Raw genomic sequence first — 21,560 nt, 5'->3', positions numbered from 1 at the left:
ACAAACTCTCCACCCGCATGTTTTTAGAAGTTTAGGCAGGAGGGGAGGGGTTTAGATCTATGTGAGTAGCTACACTGACTAGACGGTTTCCATTAGCTTCAGTCCAACAAGGTTTGTCACCATACAAATTGTCTTGACCTTATGTGTCATTGCATAACTGAGCAAGGGGTACAGTAGCATGTTCTACATGAAGTTTTAGAGAAAGAAAGAAGGTGGAAACACTACATTTTGTACATAACATAATTACTATAAGGTTTAATCATTCATAATCTGATGGATATTCTCGTTTTTATCTGTTGGATAATAATTAAAGTATTATCTGAGCATATGGTTTGAGAATTTTTAAAGATTCACTTCTTTAGTTCGGCTTCCACCACATCATTATATCGAGATGCCCACCTTGATGGTTTAAAAACCAACATTACTGGCCAAGAATGGTTAATTGGGCTGACCTAGTCTCTATTGTTCAGCTTTTCTTAGCTCATAAACCCATTACTATTTTGGAACACATGCCTAAGGGGTCACAAACTCTGCCTATATGCCCCTCCCCACAAACTTCCCATGTCACACGAAAAGAATCCTCCCCAGGCAACAGGTGCTCCTCAGTTGTGGACTATACCACTTATATCTTGAGGTGTGCAGACTTTTTTATTTAAGCCGAGATTTGTGAGGCTGGGGGTTAGAGTCTGACACCGAATCTCTGAGCGACGTAATGGAAAAATGTCTGATGTCGTTCACTTAATTTAAGATCCCTTATTACCACCCACCACACTCCCCTGATAGTTTAACATGCCTCGTGCCTGCATGTTCTCTCTCTTATTTGTCTTGTTTCCATCGAACACCCTCTTTCCTTGATCCTCTGATACTCCTGCCCGAAGAAAGAGTGGTTGAATCTGATATCTGTCAGCTGAAGGGCCCCAGTCAGAGTCATGTGTGCCTTTCTCACTCAACCCAGAGAAACCAGATCCCTTAAAGACAGACAGAGGGTCTGCTAATGCAGATCCAGTGCAAAAAGTAGACCACATGATGTTTTTGATTTGATATTTCCATATATTCTCCATGCACAATGGTACATATTCAATGAGTATTAGGTTCTCTGGATGTGTGCAGTACACATTAAAAACAAACAAAACAAAAAATCAGTAAAAATAGGGTATAATACTGTATTAATTTGACGGAATTTTCAGAATTTACTTGATACAGGTCTTTTACCTGTATTTTGAATTTTGAACTTCATTACCTAGTGTTTTAGGGTTAACAGAAATGTACGTAAAATTACTAGATAATGTCCTGGTAATTTTCTGCCACCTTTTAATAAAAAAAAAAATTCTAATCTAAGACTTTTTAAGACCTTTTTAAGAAATTAAAATTAATACCATACACACATAATAAACAAATGTATCCATTCTCAAAATACAGTGTATTATATGTAGGCTATGTAATATGTAAACAGTACTCAATTCATTATAAATTCCATAATAAAAATGTAAAAATAGTAAACATGTAACATATTAAAAGTAATAGTAAAAGTTCAAATCTAACATGCATAACTGGATGTAGTGTGACTGATCAAATGGCATTTCAAATGGCTGTTTAAAACAATTAAATAGCCTACTGTTCAGAAACAGAAAAATAGTGCTGCCTGCTTTGTTTTTGATGTCCAAACCACAGTTCTTCAAATGTGAATGTGAAAGTATGGTATGGCAACCCATACTCAGAATTTGTCCTTTGCATTTAACCCATCCAAGTTAGTGGACACACATTGAGTTGTGGACACACACTCCCAGAGCAGTAGGCAGCTGCTCGGAGAGAGACTGGGGGTTAGGTGCCTTGCTCAAGGGAACCTCGATCATTATTGAGAACCAATCCCGCAAACTTTGGGGTAACAGTCTGACTCTCTAACCTAGAGAGACTAGAAAACACTTCTAAAACTAACTGTAGATGTGCCAGACAGGTTTGGCATTGGGAAACAGGCCATGGAGAGTTGTATTTTATGCTTGAAAAGTTGACACTTTACTTTCTGTTTGCAGCAGTTACAGCCTCCCCCCACATGGGACATATTCTTCAACTAGCCTACCTACCTTCCCAGGTACTTGGAATACAAAAACGACACCTAGTGGTTACTACAGGATACTACACATTTCAATTATTTGTAAATAATCTCACTGTACATTGCTATTCTTGTTACGGTGGAGCTGTTGCTTACACATAACATCTGCTATTGACTAGAGTAACCTCACTTCTTCAGAACCCTCAGTGATTTGAGGGGGTTCATCCCCTTCTAGTTCTCCCCAATTAAACATCTCTTTTCTTGCCTCCATTTCTAACAGTGGCGAGCCGTCACCTGATTTATCATTAAAGTAACTATTTAATGCATTACAATGGCATTTTCATCATTGCTCTAGATCTACGGATTTGCATATTAAAACACTTGATGGTCCACAGACACAGTGGCTGGTACAGCTGGCTGTGTTTTGATGTGAAAGCTTGTTTCCGCCACAGAATAATGCTGCGTTCACGCCACTTCGTATTTACCGGAATCTTGAGATGACAACACGTGATGTTGTATTTGGAGCTGTTAAGTCTTTGGACTGGGAATTATGCGTTTCTATGGCACCATTTTAACGCCCATGAATCTACAGCAGTCAGGTGGTACATCTGGGAGCTTTCAGAAAACTCCCAGTTTAATTACGAGCTCTACTTCTTCTTGTTTGATCTAAGAGCTCTACGAGGACGTGAAAGCTTTTTACAAGCTAGAATCTTGTAACTACAGGAATTACGAGGCCGCGTGAACGCACTTTAATAATAAAACAAAAGGCAATCGAGACTAATCTCGCGATTCTTACTATAACTCACAATTGTTTTTGACTATAAATCACTTTTTTTTTTCTTTTTTTTTTTACTATAACTCACAATTGCAAGTTTAATTTATATATCCCGTAATTTTGACTTTATAACTCCCTAAAGCACGCTAATATTACACAATTCTGACTTTATAACTAGCAATTGTGAGTTTATTTCTTGCAATTCGAGAAAAAAAAATTAAATTCGCAATTACTTTTTTATATTTTAAAGCTTTCATATTTTCTTGCAAATTCAAATAATGCCATTTGATGATACGCGCCTCTGGTTGGTCACATGACCGCTCCCACGTGACTGCGCTGCTCTTTCACTGATGAATAAAGGAAGAGACTGTAAACTTGAAGATAGCATTTATCTAAAACAGCACGTGTTTTCCCCCATATCATTGACACTTGAGTAAGTAGGTAGAGATTTGGAAAAGGAAGTTCACTGGGAGGCGAGGTATTGATTAGCTGATTGATTAACACGCGCGTTTGAAAATCTTCGCGTGCTGCAGCGAATTTCCTCTACGGTAACTAGTGACGAAATATGGTTGATGTTTTCTTCTTTTCTTTCACGGGTTATCTCAACAGCGTTTGTGACATTATTATTCGATTTCCTCGTTCAGATTTGTGGTCGATGTGAAGACATGATACTTTTGTGTTTAAACACGCAGAAGTGAATTATTTATTTTCTTTTGTGTGGACGTCAATACGTTTACGCCTCTTATTAGTTTATCAGTATTTTCCATGAGATGTCTTCGATCCCACAGTGAAGTCAAGTGTGCCAACTTTCTTTGTTTTGGTGTCAAGTTACAGAGTTTTTGGTATTGGTAGTTTAGTAGTCTTGTGTGTGTGTGTGTGTGTGTGTGTGTGTGTGTGTGTGTGTGTGTGTGTGTGTTTAAACCATCAGTAACAGGACCTGTAATGACACCATCACAATGTTTTGACATTGTTTGGATGACATGTTTTAGATTTTAAAAAAGAATATAATAATTTTGTGTTCTTGATCACTGGTTTCTGGTGCAGAGAGGCAGTTTCCAGTAGATATGTGTAAGGGTTCTAGTTTCCAATCTGTTGTTTACAATATTTATGCACACTTACTTTCTCCTAATATGTGATTGGTGTAAACAGGTCATGAGTGATGGCGAGCAGTTTGAGCTGCCCATGAGCCAGGGCAAGTTTGAGCAGATTTGGATGGAGTTGTAAGTCTGTTTCACTAGAAAAATGAATCCTACAAGTCTAACAATAAAATGAGATGTACAGCAGCACAATATGCATTAGTGACAAAAATGCATCATGCATGTGTATTCAGTCATCCATGTTAAGTTTTACATTTAATGTATGTCCTTTAATCTTTTCTTTTTATAGATGATTAACTTACAAGTGCATCCCCATTCATAAAACAACTGTTTTACGTTATTTCTTCACTTCCATAGAGGAGTTGGTGAGCTGATCAAGGAGCTGCCTCGTACAAACAGTGATGCTTGGCTTTCTGCTGTAAGCTGGTGCTTTTATCTTTTTTGATTTACTCTTCAAAGTGGATGTTTTTTTTTTTTTTAAAAAATGACTTGCCAGATTTCTGCTACCAAAGGTCCAACAGTTGTTTTGACTGAAACTTAACTGCTGCATTTATTTTATTGCTTCTAATTCTAAATTCAAGAACCGAATGAAGCATCAATTCAGACTCTTCACTACCGCAGGCATTGCCCGATGGACCTTTCACAGATGGCTTTGACCTGGATCTCCCGGGGACCACTGACACTGCTGTTCCTGCTCCTGATGTGGCGCCAGTTGTGGACAACCTTCCACCTCCTGCAACTATAGTGCCCTCCATCTCTGACTATCCTGGGGAATATGATTTCCAGTTACGCTTTAATCAGTCCAGCACTACAAAGTCGGCAACATCCACAGTGAGTGATGAGCGAAAGATTTTTTTTATATATATATAATTAATATTAATATTAGGGGTGTGATGAGACTGGTATGAGTTCATATGAAAGTTCCTATGAGTTCATGAAACAAGATTTTTACACACTATTTTTAAGAAATCCTCAATGGCGAAATACATGATTAGAAAAAATATTCTGCAGGTGTATCATCTTGTAATATATGTCATTCAGTTCTACTTTCTGAGTGTGAATTATCATATGCAGTAAAAGACAACAATACTCAAGTACTGTAAAAGGTTTTGCCACTAACTCAGCTGACTTCTCTTCTGTATGATTTCAGTCTCTTCAGACCTTACTGTACATGATTTATGAGCTTCTACAACTTTTGACTTCCCAAATGAACTCCTTTCCACAAACTGATCATAGAAATAAAAACAGTATAAATAAATATAACACTTTACAATAAGGTCTCATTTTTTAACATTAATGTATTAACCAACATCAACTAACAATGAGCAATATATGTGCTACAGTATTTATTAATCTTTGTTTATGTTAGTTAATAAAAATATTCATTCATTGTTAGTTCATGATAGTTCACAGTGCATTAACTAATGTTAACAAATGAAACCTATTGTTTGTGCTTATTGTTTGTGCTTTATTTTTATGGTAACACTTTACAGTAAGTGCAACCATAATCGCACACTCTCAATATTCAAAGTGCAAGTAAGACCAAATTTTTCTTTGATACAAAGCTAAGAGATGGTTACAACTGCACTGCCCAGCCTAAAATAGCTTTCATATTGAGATATATCTGTATTCATCAGGGAGCCGCTTTCAAAATGCGGGGTATTCAATCGCGTTTACTTTCACTTTCACGATTGGTGTACTCTGTAAATATGGAGCGGCGGCGAACGTTATCCAACTGAATTAAATGTTTTTTATTTAAATACAAAGCAAAGCGACAGGAGAGGTGTAATGTAAACGTAGCGGTGGCATATTCTTTCTTAATCATCCTAACACTCTGTCATGGCAACATCACGAGACTACTTTTCGCCTCTATGAGAAATCTTGTCACATTTTAGTCTCGTGAGATCTCGTGACACGAGATATCGTCACACCCTATATATATATATATAATATATATATATATATATATATATATATATATAATATATAAAAAATACAAAATAAACGTATATGTTCTATTAGGAGCTTTCTTTCTCTTACCTTGTGCTTTGTTCTTGAGCTCTTTTCTTGTTGTCCCAGACAGATATCCTCTGGATATCAGCCAGTAGGGCTGCACAATGCATATCGTTTTAGCATCGATATCGCAGATGTGCACATCCGCGATATTCACATCACAGGATATGCAGTGTAAAGTATAGGGATTGCAGCTTTGATCCGGTCAGGTCAGGCACCACAGTTCGAAACACATGAATCTCAAATTAATTGCAAAGTTTAAAGGATTAGTTCACTTTAAAATGAAAATTACCCCAAGATTTACTCACCTCAAACCATCCTAGGTGTATATGACTTTCTTCTTTCTGTTGAACACAGAGTTATATTAATAAACATCCTTATGTATCAAAGCTTTATAATGGCAGTGCACAGGACCAATGTAGTATGAAGCTCAAGAAAGTGCATCCATCCATCATAAACATACTCCACATGGCTCCAGGGGGGTTAATAAAGGCCTTCTGAAGCAATGCGTTTGTGTAAGAAAAATATCTGCAAGGTGCTGTAACCCTCTGTCTGTCTGTCCCACAGTATTCTCAAATACTGAATAAGCTGTACTGTCAGCTTGCAAAAACATGTCCTGTGGATGTGCTTGTGGGCAGAGAACCACCTCAGGGTGCCATGCTGCGAGCCACAGCAATTTATAAGAAATCGGAGCATGTTTCTGAGGTGGTAATCCGCTGTCCACACCACCAGAGTGTCGCTGAGAACAACGAAGGTTTGTGTGTTTTAAATACAGCTGAATTTGTGAGATTTTGAAAATGCATGTATACCTGCAATGGAATTTAGGTTGGCAAGAGAGCAGCATCATTAATGTTTAAAAGTATGTGTCACGCTATTTGGGAAGTATAACCATAACTTTTAAAACTTACATGTTTGTAGTTTTATCAAGCTTCTCAAATGGCTTAAAAATAGTTTTAAGGAAGAGCCAAAAGATGTAAAAATAAATTACAAAATTATGTAAGACGAGACCTAATCTAACAATATGTTGAATGTTGCATGGGTATGTGTGTGTCCTGTATTGCAAATAAGGTACACTAAAATAATGTGAAAAGATGATGTAAGAGCTGATGTTTGCTTTACTGTACCGGGATTAAACTAAATACTGAAGATAAGGGTGGACCAACTTTAAAAGTTTAGGAATCTACCCTGCGTACCTGTCACCCATTAATGCTTGTTACTTTGCTTAAAAAGGAATTTAAAAATTATGCAATTTAAATGAGAAGTCTTATGAATTTGTAAGAACAAATCCATATTATACTGTATAATATAAGTTGATGTTAGATGTCAGCAATGCCAGTCAGTATTCATTTTGTCTATATTTATTGCCCGCTGCTCTTCTCAGGTGTTTCTCACCGTAGTCATCTCATCCGTGTGGAGGGCAGTCAAAAAATCCAGTACCACGAAGATCCAAACACCAAGAGGCATAGTGTGACGCTGCCTTACGAGTCCCCACAGGTACATCAGAATTCAGCACACAGCTTAAATTCTTCCATTAATGAATCAAGCATTTATATAAATGTATATAAAATCACCTGTTGAGTGTAACTTGGTGCTTCAAAAAATGATTGTATCAATTATATCGTTACGCCACTAGGTGGTGAAAAGTGACAAAAAAAAAGTATGCCTTTAAAACATTCAAGTAATGAAACAAGTGAAGTCTGAGTTATTTTGATATTTCATTCAAACTGATTTTTTTTTTTTTTTTTAATTCATTCAAATTAAACAGTTTTAAATGGACTGCAGCAATTAACAAAAACATGTAATTTACTAGAGATTCTGACAAAATGTTAAGTTGTCTGTTCGTAATTATGGGAGAATTGTAATCTATTTGAAACAAAAAAAAAATTTGCTTTTTTTTTTTTTTCCCTGAACTGTGCAACTCTACTTTAATATATAGGACAGTGATGTAAGAGATTGTGTCAAGGCACTTTTACAGTTACGTGGCTTTGAACTATTCTGATTGGTCACTGGATATTTTACTGAAGCCCATGGCATCGTACCAGTAAAACTTTCATGTCTCTTGTATAACTCCTCACACTTGTAACTAAAATATTTTAAGTAAAAAAAAGCTAATTTGCATTTTACAGACTAATAAAAAATTTCCTGGCAGGACAGTTTTAATTTTAATATGCATATGTTGATGAAACCTTTTAGTAGATGCCTAGAAGCTCAGGAGTCCCCAGTTAAAGTAAGAACTGAAACCTCTCTCATGAGAGGGAACTTAAAATAAAGGGAGACATGCACTGTAAAACCCAATTAGTTCAGAGTACTCAATTTTTGTAGACACGGATTACCTCAACTTTTAAGTAAATCAACTCATATTTTTTTTTTTTTTAAGTAAACAATAATTATAAATAATTGTCAAACTAAAAAAATTTTTTTATTTTTATTTAATGTTTAAGTGCTCTGTTGTCTGGATCAGCCATCTCTTCCTGGAATAAGCATAGAGGGTAAAACTGTAAGTTTAAAGGATTAGTTCACTTATGAATGAAAATTTCCTGATAATTTACTCATCCCCATGTCATCCAAGATGTTTGTCTTTCTTCAGTTGAAAAGAAATGAAGGTTTTTGAGGAAAGCATTCCAGGATTTTTCTCCATATAGTGGACTTCACTGGGGTTCAATGGGTTGAAGGTCCAAATGTCAGTTTCAGTGCAGCTTTAAACGATACCAGATGAGGAATAAGGGTCTTATCTAACAAAATGATCTAATTTTCTAAAAAAAAAAAAAAAAAAAAAAGTATATACTTTAACCACAAATGCTCGTCTTGCACTGCTCTGTGATGCGCCATGCATGACGTAATCAAGTTGGAAAGGTCATGCGTGATGTAGGCGGAAGTACCGATCCAGTGTCTACAAAGTGAACGTGCTAAGACTAAGCCAAACACCCTTTACAAAAAAAAGGTGAAATCTGTTATCTTGAGGAGATATCACACAACTTGCATTTTAAAACAGAAGTTACCTAGAAGTGTCAAGGCTCACTCTTTAGTATTCAGCATCCAGTTCAGCCTGCAATTAAAGAATGTTTGTAACTTTACTACAAGTTTGTAGATTTCTTTTGTAAACTTAATTTCCAATATATTACTATATTCATGTATGTGTATTAGCCTTGAGCTAATCTTGGATGAAGTTTGTGTTAGCGGCTAATTTTTGCATGTAGAAATAATACGTAGACCAAATAAAATCACATTTTAGCAGAGTCGCGTTTCCCCAAAAGCATCGTAAGTCTAAGTTGATCATAGAAGCATTTGTCGCCAATAGTCTCAACGACCGACTTAGCTCACGGTGCTTTTGGGAAACGCAGCCCTCAACAGTGCACTTAACAAGAGCAACGCTCAAAACCTAGGACTGCGGTTACTGAAAAAAAATATCAGCTAATGTTAACACACTGCCCTGCTTTGACGTTGAAACTACACTGAGCAGTCATACTGAAATATCATTCGAAATGCGCATTCAAAAGCACTGGGGAAATGCCACACTTTACCGCGCTGTGTGAAAAGTGTTTTCTCAAGCATTTACTCAAATGTTGAGCCACACAAATGTAATTGTTTTAAGTTGCATTAACTATGTAACAGAATTTAATTGCAGTGTTCTCAATCTTTATAAGTTAGTAGTACTGTTCGGGTTTACAGTGTGTGGTTGCTGAATTACTACTCCATGGAAAACATAATTCCTCATTGTTTGTATTTTGGCTTTGTCCCTCTAGCTGGGTTCAGTGGCAACCACCATATTACTGAACTTCATGTGCAATAGCAGCTGTATGGGTGGGATGAATAGGAGGCCAATTCTCACCATACTAACCCTGGAGACATTTGAGTGAGTCCCTATCTCCTCTTTTCTATTCTTTTGTCTGTCCTGGCAGCACTGCAGATCAACGTTGAATGTTTGGTGTTCTATGTTTACAGAGGACAGGTTCTTGGTCGCCAATGTTTTGAAGTTCGAGTGTGTGCATGTCCAGGCCGTGACCGCAAAACGGAGGAAGACAACCTGAAAAAGACTAAAGGGGACGTGGTTACTGGGTCAAAGAGAAGTATGAGATATTAAAATATAATGAAAATAAGATGGATAACTGCCCAAACTTAGCTTTTCACAATTGCTAAGACATTTCTTGAAACCATTTTCTCCACAACTTCAAACACAAAACCACTGATTCTGGCAAAATGAGACAATTGCCCTTAAACAAAATCAAGCAAAGCTTTCAGATGATACACGCATCAGTAAATCAGGGTTGCGTGTTATACCTGTACTGGGAAAATATTGGTATATATTTTATTTAAAATGGTATATCATAATTTTGCTCATTTTGGTACCTTATACAAACCATCAAATTTGTTAACAGAGGCCCTGTTATAGGATTATTTAACTTTAAGTTGGAAATCTACCCCAAGATTTACTCACCCTCAAGCCACCCTAGGTGTATATGACTTTCTTCTTTCTGATGCACAGAGTTTTTTTTTTTTTTTTTAATAAATGTCCTGACACGTCCAGGCTTTTATAATGGCAGTGAATGGGACCAAAAAGTATGATGCTCAAGAAAGTCAGGATATTTATTTTTAACTCTGGTTGTGTTCATCAGAAAGAAGAAAGTAATATAATATATCAGTGGCGAGCGGTGACTTTTTTTAACCGGGTATACTGTGTGGTGCGTCATGTAAATAAATGTGGCCAATAGAGTTACATTGAATGGGTTTATAGCTTATATGCGAGACGCTCCCGTTCTCTCTAGACATTGTTAGTTTACTCATTTGCATGACAAATAGAAACACAGTGAAAAGTATTTCTAATATGTTGGAACTTTTATTGAGAGTAGCCCATATTTACCTGTGGGGACGTGCCTTCACAAGCATCTGTAAGAGCTTTTGTGACGTTTGAGTCGACGGAGGCGCACCATGTGAAAGCTGTGTTTGCAAAATATGCTGTATTTTTGTAATCCGTTAGGTGCTGCTACTGTCACAGAAACGACATACTTCAACATATCAGTTTAGGACACAGATCTAAATCAGACACGACAAATAAAAAAACACCATGGCGTCAATTTAAATGTATGCCTAAAGTACCTTTTAAATTAATTATTAAAAATAAGTAAAACAATTGGTTGCCTATTATAAATAAAAATATAATTATAATAGTAGGCTATAATAAATAAAAATATCAGTAGGCTTTAAAAAAATCAGTTCTTTAAAAAAAAAGTTGAAATTATGCAAACACAAAAACTATATCGATGAACATCCTTAAACTATTTCTAAGTTTTCATAAAAAAATCTCTATGGAGAAAATGAAATACTATGAAAATAGTTTTAGTTATGATTCCCCCCCCCCCCCCCCCCATTTGGCTAAGTCTAGTTAGTTTTGTATCAAATACAATGTGATTTTCGGTGATCGAGATCTGGCAGTAGCTATTTTTTCCTCTTGGGCGAGCGGTCCGCTCATAGCTTATCCTGCCCATGTAATTTGCAATAGACCAGCAAACCAATGAGAACGCGCGACAATGATGACGTTCCATAACAAAAGCGTGAAAATTACCGTCGTTTGGCAAATAAATAAATTACAGACAGTTACATACGCGTTACCAATCATGTAGGCTTTATGATACACCTCAAACAAGGGATTTAATAGTAATTTATAATGTTAAAATTAGTTGCCGAGTCCACGAATGGCTTGGGTATGCAGAGCATTCGCAGCTTATATGGACCGCACGCCACGTATTATATAATGCCTATATATATATATAGGCATTATAGGCAAGGCAAGTTTATTTATGTAGCACATTTCATACACAGTGGTAATTCAAAGTGCTTTCCATGAATAGGAAACAAATACATAAGAATAAAAGTGGAATGAACAGGAAACAAATATATGAGCCCTAATTGACTCTTCCACATCAGAAATTGGTGATTCAGGCAGAGTCCGGTTCACGATGTCACTGAATCTGACCTTATCCAGTGCTTTACACTCCCTGTAGGCGTATCTCTACACAGATGTCACTTTTGTGTCCTACAGCACTTTTCGTGTCCCTGTATTGGAGTGTGTTCAATGCGCTGCCTGCCGTTAGCGGCTCCCAGCGGCGACTTATACTATCAAAACTATATGATCATAAATACCATAAAGCAAGTATAATTAATGTACCTCCCTGCCCACCTGCCAGTTCTGCGGTACTCTTCGCTCACGTCTGAGTGAAGCTCTGCCACTCTCCTTTCTCCATTTCCTCCACACAGACAGCTCTAACAAAATAAAACAACTGAATAAAAATTGAATGAAATGATAAAAAGAGGATGCATAAAAATTGATATAAAGTGCATTTAAAACAGTTAAAAATGATTATTTATATAATATATAATATATATACCTAGGATGGCTTGAGGGTAAGTAAATCTTGGGGTGATTTTCATTTGAAAGTGAACTAATCCTTTAACAGGGTGAGCCAATTTGGGTGAATGTATTGTGTCCTGAAAGTATAATATTGTAGAGTATTGGATTGAAAAATGCAGTAGTCCAATTGCAAAAGTTTAAATAAAACTAAATCAAAAGCATATTATAGTGCACTATAATATTTAATAAAAAAAAAAAATAAAAAAAAAAATGGCAAAGCTGCAAAATCAAGGTCAGTGATATTAATTCTGCCTCACCATCACATCGTTGTGCTGGGTCCGGCCTGAGGACTTTTTAGCAATTGAGAAAAATGGAGATATCCAACACATCCCAGTAATATGTGCATTAAACTTTTTTTGACATTATTTCTAACTTTTCTCTTAAACCTTTATTACCTGAACCTAATTCCAGAGCGTCAGACTTCTGATCAATTAAAAGAGCCAGTCCCTGTGGCTGATCTTGATTTTAGCAAGAGGATCAAGAATGACGATGAGGAGATCTACACTCTGCACGTGTGTAACATGGAAATATTTAAAATTAACTTTTATAAAGAGACATTTAATGGTAATAATTTCTTGAGGTTTCTCCTTGCTTTCTAGGTGCATGGACGAAAGCGTTTCGAAATGTTGAAGACTATAAACGCTAGTTTGGAGCTTATGCACATGGTGCCAGTTGCTGACCAAGAAAAGTACAGGCAAAAACGGTACGACTCCTGAATTTTCCATTTTGTTGGTGTCTGTTTTTTGTTCCTTGATGTAACAGTAGTTAATATTTCCTCCTTTTTTTAAAAACGTGCCAAATAGTTTTATTTTTGACTTACTTTAATCTCTCTTCTAGATGTGCCTCAAAATATGATCAGTCCAGTCTGCAGCCGAAGAGTGGCAAAAAAATCTTAAAAGATTCAGAATAAGTGACCTTAAAATGTTGTTACATTTTTCTATGCACAAATCAGTTTTCTGAAGGTGGGTGTGTACTGTGTAACCTGTTTTTTGTATTGTTGCTTTTTTATTTAGGTGCCAATTTTATAATTTTTTTTTACATGCCCAATATTGATTATTTTTTTTATTTTTTATTTTTTTTTTTATAAATGTTGTCTAAATGGGTTTCCCTTCATCTGTAGATGCACACCCTTACTGCCTTATTCCATTGTCACCAGTTTTTGCATGTTTATTCACACATGCAAAGCTTTACTACTTATATTTACTTCAGTAATTTTTTGTAAAACCAGCAAGGATATGTTTGTATAAATAAAAGTTTAAAGTTGTGTTTTTGTGATTGTATATTAGATCTGAAATAAACTTTTTTTTTTTTTTTTTTAAACCCTGATGCATCTATCTGCACGTGTAGAAGGAATTTCTGAAGCATTTTTATAATAATTCAGAAAAAATATTTTTTATAAAATAAATCTTTTTTTTTTATATATATATATGTATATGTATGTTAAAAATTAATATGCTGATGCTTTTATGGTTTGCTGTACCAGCATTGCTGCCAGTTTCTTTTGATTTGTTAGACTGCATAGATTTTATCTTCTGACCTGAAGACCTTCATTACCTTGGCACTTTGAATCAATAATGGTTTATTGAAACCTGCCGACTGACAGACATTACTAGGCAAATTAGGCTCAGCTTTCTTCAGATCCCCAAACACATGCAAAGTTGGAGTCACATCTAATAGATACAATCCCAAAATTCTCTTTAACACCATTAGTAACGTCTCTCTTCCATTACCTGCTGTTCAAATCTTTTCAGCTGATGAGTGCAACAGTATATTTTCCATTTTGGGGCCAAGATAAACGATATACAAGATAACATTATTCATTCTCCTTCCTTTCAAACACCTTGCATCTCCAGGTGAACAACCCTAGAGAATTCCAATAACATTAGAACAGGAGTGTCCAAACTTGGTCCTGGAGGGCTGCTGTCCTGCAGAGTTTAGCTTCAACTTGCCCCAACACACCTCCCCTGGAAGTTTTTAGTATGCCTAGTATTAGTAATGTTTGTCAGTCTGCAGGTTTCAATAAACCATTATTGATTCAAAGTGCTAAGTTAATGATGCAATTAGGAGATCCAGGTCAGAAGATTAAATCGATTTTTATTGCTTAGTAATAAATGATCAAATAATAAACAATAGGCATTGATAGGAATGAATCAGAATTCAAATTTAATTTCGAAAATTAATATGAAAATAAACAGAAATCAACTTCTAATATATCTGAAATATGTCAAAAATCTGAATAAAATCTAAGTAAAATATGAGTAAAGTCTGAGTAAAAGATTATTGCCTAAAGAAAAATAAAGTTTCAAGAGCTCTCTTTGAGTCCGGAAAGTTAAAAGAGCAAAAGTTGAGTCAAGATAGAGACTTACTAAACAGAGAAATTGTCATCCTTATATATTATAAAAACCATGGGCCGTAAGCAAGTTCCCCTTTCAATCACACTGGGACCTGTGGACCGCAAAAGCCACTTATGCAAAAATTAGATATCATCTCTGCGTCCCTGAGATACAAAATATAATTTTTCATATTGCACTATACATCACATGATGGAAAATTAAAGGTTCAGCTCCTCAATTTACAGAAACATAGTGTACTTGTAAAATTAATTTTCTATAAGAAGATAATCTTGGCCTTTTGCCTTGGCCATGTACACGTTTTCTCTGTACGTGGCTCAAAAATATCATGTACTTTAACACTTTATTATTTATATATGCCAGTAGAAACTTTTAGAAACCCATTCTCATGTCTGCAGAAAGATCAAAAGGTCAACAAAAGTCAACAGTATAGCTTTGAAAAACAGTTCATGAAAACACTAGATTTTTCATAACATACAAAAATATAAAATCGATTTCTTTGATGAAAAATATGATTAAGATAAAACAAACACAGGAATTATTAATCTTTTTCTTCAGGTCACCTTCACCATGTAGTAATAAAGAAGTTCAGAGAAACTGGAAACATGCTTAATAACTGTAGTTAAAGGGTTAGTTCACCCAAAAATGAAAATTCTGTCATTATTTACTCACTCTTATGCCATTCCACACCCATAAGACCTTCATTAATCTTCGGAACACAGAGATATTTTAGTTGAAATTCGACAGCTCCGTGAGGAGCAATGGCATTTCTCTCTCAAGATCCATAAAGGTACTAAAAATATATTTAAATCAGTTCATGTGAGTACAGTGGTTCAATATTAATATTATAAAGGGACGAGAATATTTTTGGTGCGGCAAAAAAACCAAAACGACATATTTAGTGATCAAAACACTGCTTCAGGAAGATTCGGAGTGTTATGAATCAGTGTGTCGAACCATCTGTTCGGAGCGCCAAAGTCACGTGATTTCAGCAGTTTTACACGCGATCTGAATCATGATTCGATACGTTGATTCATAATGCTCCGAAGCTTCCTGAAGCAGTGTTTTGAAATCGGCCATCATTATGTAAGTTGTTATTATGTATTTTTGGCGCACCAAAAATATTCTCTTCGCTTTATAATATTAATATTGAACCACTGTACTCACATGAACTGATTTAAATATGTTTTTAGTAATGGATCTTGAGAGAGGAAATGTCATTTCACTTTCAGATTACTGCAGGTTTTTGGAAATCTAAGCTATTCTTGCAGCTCACCAAGGATTTGGTTATATTTTATATGTAAATTACATTAATTAGGTATCATTTAAAGTGCGGAGAACTGAAACCATTCAGCTGCGCGCAAGATCATTTGCAGTTTATAGATTTAACATCTGAAAGAGAGGCGTACGCTTGTTTTCTGTGTGTACATTCATTCTATGAATCACAGGTAAATCGGCAAAATGATCGTAAGATCAAATTTAGGATGGTTTCTGCGTTTCATAAATGAGGCCCTTGGCATCTCTGGAACAGCCTTAAAGTGGTTCTCTTCCTACTTATCAGACAGGTCTTTTTCAGCCAGAGTTCAAAATTATGCCTCACCAACAGCATCTCTGTCCTATGGTGTTCCCCAGGGTTCTGTTTTGGGACCCATGGCTTTTTGCACTATATTTGCTGCCTCTTGGGCAATTAAGTACATTTAAGGGTTTGTTATTGTTATGCAGATGCTATTCAATTATATATTTATTTTAAGCCTCATGAAATTACAAAATTGTCTGTTCTTCTAAATTGCATAAACTCTAAACCCTCTACGGACACAGTGAAGCTTGAATCACCAGACTTTTTACATGGAATTCAAGAACAATGCAAATGAAAAATTCAACATAAATGTAATATAAAATATAAATTTCAAACAATATTAAAGATAAGTAAACAGTCTATAATAGAGCTAATTATCAAATCCCAGCTAGATAAAAATATATATATATATATATATATATATTTTACATATATTTAAAGCTACATTTTACAAAATTAGTTTTCTCCATCTGACCTTTGACCCTTTTTTAAGGATTTCATCATTTATAACTGATTGTCCTATTAAAGGTGCTATCGAATGTTTTTTTACAAGATGTAATATAAGTCTAAGGTGTCCCCTGAATGTGTCTGTGAAGTTTCAGCTCAAAATACCCCATAGATTTTTTTTTTATTAATTTTTTTAACTGCCTATTTTGGGGCATCATTAAATATGAGCCGATTTATGCTGTGCGGCCCCTTTAAATGCTGACGCTCCCCGCCCACAGAGCTCGCGCTTGCCTTAAACCCTCAAATGGATCTTTACAAAGTGTTCGTCATGCATGCGTCGGATTATGTGTGTATTGTATACTGTTATATTGTTTACATTGATTCTGAATGAATTTGAGGCTGTGCTCCGTGGCTAACGGCTAATGTTACACTGTTGGAGAGATTTATAAAGAATGAAGTTGTGTTCATGAATTATACAGACTGCAAGTGTTTAATAATGAAAATAATGACGGCTCTTGTCTCCGTGAATACAGTTAGAAACAATGGTAACTTTAACCACATTTAACAGTACATTAGCAACATGCTAACGAAACATTTAGAAAGACAATTTACAAATATCACAAAAAATATGTTATCATGGATCATGTCAGTTATTATTGCTCCATCTGCCATTTTTCACTATTCTTGCTTGCTTACCTAGTCTGATGATTCGGCTGTGCTGCTCCAGACGTTCTGCCCTTGTCTAATGCCTTTCATAATGTTGGGAACATGGGCTGGCATATGCAAATATTGGGGGCGTACACCCCGACTGTTACGTAACAGTTGGTGTAATGTTGAGATTCGCCTGTTCTTCGGAGGTCATTTAAACAAATGAGATTTATATAAGAAGGAGGAAACAATGGAATTTGAGACTCACTGTATGTCATTTCCATGTACTGAACTCCTGTTATTTATAACTATGCCAAGATAAATTCAATTTTTCATTCGAGGGCACCTTTAAGATAAATTATTTTTGGAAAATTGTCTGAAACTTCACATTCAATTGCATTTTTGCTATTTGAAAGTAGTGAAAAGGTCTTAGTGTTTCAAAAAACATTAAAAAGCTTTATTAAGACAATGCACAGATCATACTGATACTGAATAAGATATTTTACATAAAAGATGTTTACTGAAAAATGATAATTTTAGAAGAAAATTTCAGGTGGCACTTAATTTTTTTTTTTTTTTTTTCAACGGAACTCTTCATATACTGTACTGCTTAAAAGTTTGTGAATCCCTTGCAGAATCTTCAAAATGTTAATTATTTTAACAAAATAAGAGGAATCATACAAAATGCATATTATTTTTTTATTTACAGTAGTACTGTCTTGAATAAGATATTTTCATAAAAGATGTTTACATATAGTCCACAAGCCAAAAAACAGCTCAATTTATAAAAATGACTCCGCTCAAAGGTTTACCCTACTCTTGTGTCGTTATCTGGATGATCCATGGCTCTGTGGGTGTGGGTGGTTCATGAGTCCCTTGCTTGTCCTGAGCAGTTAAACTGCCCAACGTTCTTCAAAAAAATCCTCCAGGTCCTGCAAATTCTTTGATTTTCCAACATCTGTATATTTGAACCCTTTCCAACAATGACTGTATGATTTTGAGATCCATCTTTTCACAATGAGGACAATTGAGGGACTCAAACACAAAAAGCTACAAACATTCACTAATGCTCCAGAAGGAAATACGATGCATTAAGGAAATAAACTAAAATAGGATGCCTGGGTCAGCTATCAGCTGAAATTGCAGTTGTGTTTGGAATAATTATTATTTAATTTCATTGTAAATATTCTGCTAAGATTTTATATTTCAACACAATGCTTGCAGAAATAGGGAGTTGCCATCATTCTGATTTGAATGTGCTTTTATCAGTTTTGAAAGCAGCGTGTTAGCATTAGAAAAATGTGCTGCAAATATATAGTGTTTTGCAGATGGTGAAATATGAATGACAAAAGTATTCATGGATTTTAGAAAAAATGGTCATTGAATGCATGTTGTGTGAAAGCAATGAAAAAATATTCACAGTTTGGTCGTCATTGACTGCTGTTTTGCTCAATGTTTGAAGAGTTTAGAAAATGTTGCTTCATATTGACTGATACTTGTTAGCATCTGAAAAGACTGTAATAAGCAGTAATTAGGAATTTATTGACGCAAAAGTCACAGTTATTAGTTAGTTAATAGTGAGAATTGGACCCTAATCTAAAGTGTGACCTATAAATCTTATTTTAATCAGAATACAAGAGTCTGTGTGGATTGTTCACTTACCTGATGTGCTGCCGCCTCTCTCCAGTAGCTGTGCGTACCCAATATCGAGCATATATGTGTGCACATTACACCCCTTACATGGTTTTATTTATTTATTTTCAAAAATATCCTCTCTGCAGTTATGTACACTATATGTTTTAAAATTCTAATTGCATGCTGGTGTGCCTGATTATTTAATTGTGGGTTAATGTGTTGAGCCTGTGATATATGACTTTATTAAAAAATATATGACTTAATTATGACTTAAACTGGGATATATGACTTAATCTTAATGCCAAATAAGTGTAAACAATGTATAGACATGTCTTAATGCTTTCTGTAAATTTAGTTTATCATTATAGTTTATCATAGCCTAGTAACTTCTCTTAAAGTTCTACTGCTGTATTATTTTTTCCTCTCTCTGATTAATATATAAATTTTTCATTGTGCAATCCATCATATAGCCAGCTATCTGAGGTGATACCTTGTAGACTGCAGGAAGATTTAAATTTCATTTCTTATATCAAGAGCTCATCTTAAAATAGAATTTAGTTCACCCAAAAAGGAAAATGCTGTCATCATTTACTCACCCTCAAGTTGTTCCAAACCTTTATGAATTTCTTTCTTCTGCTGAACACAGAAGATATTTTGAAGAATGTCGGAAACCAAACAGTTGCTGGTGCCCTTTGACTTCCATAGATTGGAAAAAATGGAAGTCACTGGGGCTCATCAACTCTTTTATTACCCATATTATTCAAAATATCTTCATTTGTGTTGAGCAGAAAAAAATAAATTCATACAGGTTTGAAACAACTTGAGGGTGAGTAAATGATGACAGAATTTTCATTTTTGGATGAACTATCCCTTTAAGTAATGAGTTCGTTCTCTTACTTTCCCCTCCTAAACTGAGTCTGGAACAATGGTAAACAAATGTTGTTGAATACACACACATGTACATGCATATACATGTTTGCATATGTTGTTTAATGGTTTATATTCTGTACAAACTGTATATTCTATCCCCTTACACTAACTCTACCCCGAAACCTACCCAAACACTAAAAAATCCTGGGTTAAAAACAACCCATGCTGGGTTAAATATGGACAAACCCAGCAGGTTGGGTTAAAGTGCACCTATTATGCGCTCTTTCACAAGATGTAAATATAAGTGTCTGGTCTTGTCAAGTTTCAGCTTAAAATACCCCACAAATTTTCCCCTATTTGGGGGTGAGTAAAAACATGCTGTTTACTATATTACTATATTGCTGGCTAAAAAAATAAATCCAAAATTGGAAGTGAAAACAACCCAATCCCTGAGTTTGTCCATATTTAACCCAGCATTTTTTAGAGTGATCACAGAAATATGTGTATAAACATAAAATACAGAGTGCATATCCTGGGGAGTTGATTGCCTCCACTCCTGCATGGTTTGCCATTGAGCAGGATATTCAGGATTCCTCCATTAGAAAGATCTTTAACACAAGTGCACAAACGCACACTCTTACTCCAATAGCCTGCAATCATGTATTTCTCCCTCACAGACAGACAAAACCTTTTTATCATGGAAAGAAAAAGGAATTATATCCATAGGGGGTTTATATATTGACAATGTATTTGCTTTTCACTCAACTTGGACAAAAAATTGGACTATACCCTCTTCTCATGTTTTCAAATATGTACAGAATTACATTAAAAGTAATTATCCCTAATTTTGAAATATGCAACCCCCCGAACATCTTTATTTTTGAATGACCTTTAATTATTGATTATTTTGGTAACACTTTACAATAAGGTTTCATTTGTTAACATTAGTTAACATGGACTAATAATGAACAATACTTATACAGCATTTAATAATCTTTGTTATATTTCAGCATTTACTAATACAGTACTAAAATCAAAAGTTTAATGTTAGTTAATGCACTGTGAATTAACATGAACAAACAATGAACAGGTGTATTTTTCTTATAATGTTAACAAAGATTTTAACAAATATTGTAACAAATGTATTGTTCATTGTTAGTTAATGTTAGTTAATACATTTAAGCTTACTAATACATGTAGGTACATGTTGGAGGTTCATAGGTCCTAAAAAAAGTCAGTAACTAGTTCCATCTTTAAAATTGCACTTGTAGAAAAAAGCAATGTAAATAATATAATATATGAACATAAATATAATAATATAAATGCACAGCATTGATTAAATACAGTAAATCGAATCAATCAATTTTCCTATTAATTTGGTAAAATATTGTACATGTTTCCATTTAGAGGTTTACTCATTTCATTATTCATATAGACATTTTTATTGCACCATATTCACAAAACAATTAATTGAACAAATGTTAACAAATCTCGCACGAATACAGCTGTATAAAGCACTTCATTAGTTTAAATTCTGGTACTCTGTAAACTGCTTAACTCATTGTAAATAAATAAATAAATACACTATAATTTTATTGTACTGTGCAAAGTAGCTACATCAAGAGTTTAACAAAGTCACTTTTTAAAAACAACTCGCAACATCCCACCAAATAGAACAATGTACGAGCACTA

General features: G+C 34.9%; 1 protein-coding gene across 5 annotated transcripts; it reads left to right on the top strand.

Annotated features, from left to right (window-relative positions):
* Positions 1-3,146: 3,146 nt before the first annotated feature.
* Positions 3,147-14,247, top strand: LOC137030267 (cellular tumor antigen p53-like). Of its 5 annotated transcripts, none has more exons than XM_067400477.1 (12): positions 3,152-3,258; positions 3,870-3,893; positions 3,975-4,045; positions 4,280-4,340; positions 4,544-4,753; positions 6,503-6,689; positions 7,317-7,429; positions 9,679-9,788; positions 9,878-10,002; positions 12,753-12,853; positions 12,941-13,044; positions 13,179-14,247. In XM_067400477.1, exons 3-12 carry the CDS (start codon positions 3,978-3,980, stop codon positions 13,249-13,251), a joined length of 1,152 nt encoding a protein of 383 aa, XP_067256578.1. In that variant the 5' UTR covers positions 3,152-3,258; positions 3,870-3,893; positions 3,975-3,977; the 3' UTR covers positions 13,252-14,247. The 5 variants fall into 5 exon arrangements, with proteins under 5 accessions (XP_067256574.1, XP_067256578.1, XP_067256579.1 ...); XM_067400478.1 differs by having other exon boundaries at positions 3,158-3,373; XM_067400473.1 differs by lacking the exon at positions 3,870-3,893 and having other exon boundaries at positions 3,147-3,258.
* Positions 14,248-21,560: the final 7,313 nt, after the last annotated feature.

This window comes from Chanodichthys erythropterus, chromosome 11, assembly GCF_024489055.1.
Source record: "Chanodichthys erythropterus isolate Z2021 chromosome 11, ASM2448905v1, whole genome shotgun sequence".
In the NCBI taxonomy this organism is placed as follows: domain Eukaryota; kingdom Metazoa; phylum Chordata; class Actinopteri; order Cypriniformes; family Xenocyprididae; genus Chanodichthys; species Chanodichthys erythropterus.
The sequence above is the reverse complement of the archived record's forward strand: the minus strand, read 5'-3'. Positions and strand labels throughout refer to the sequence as shown.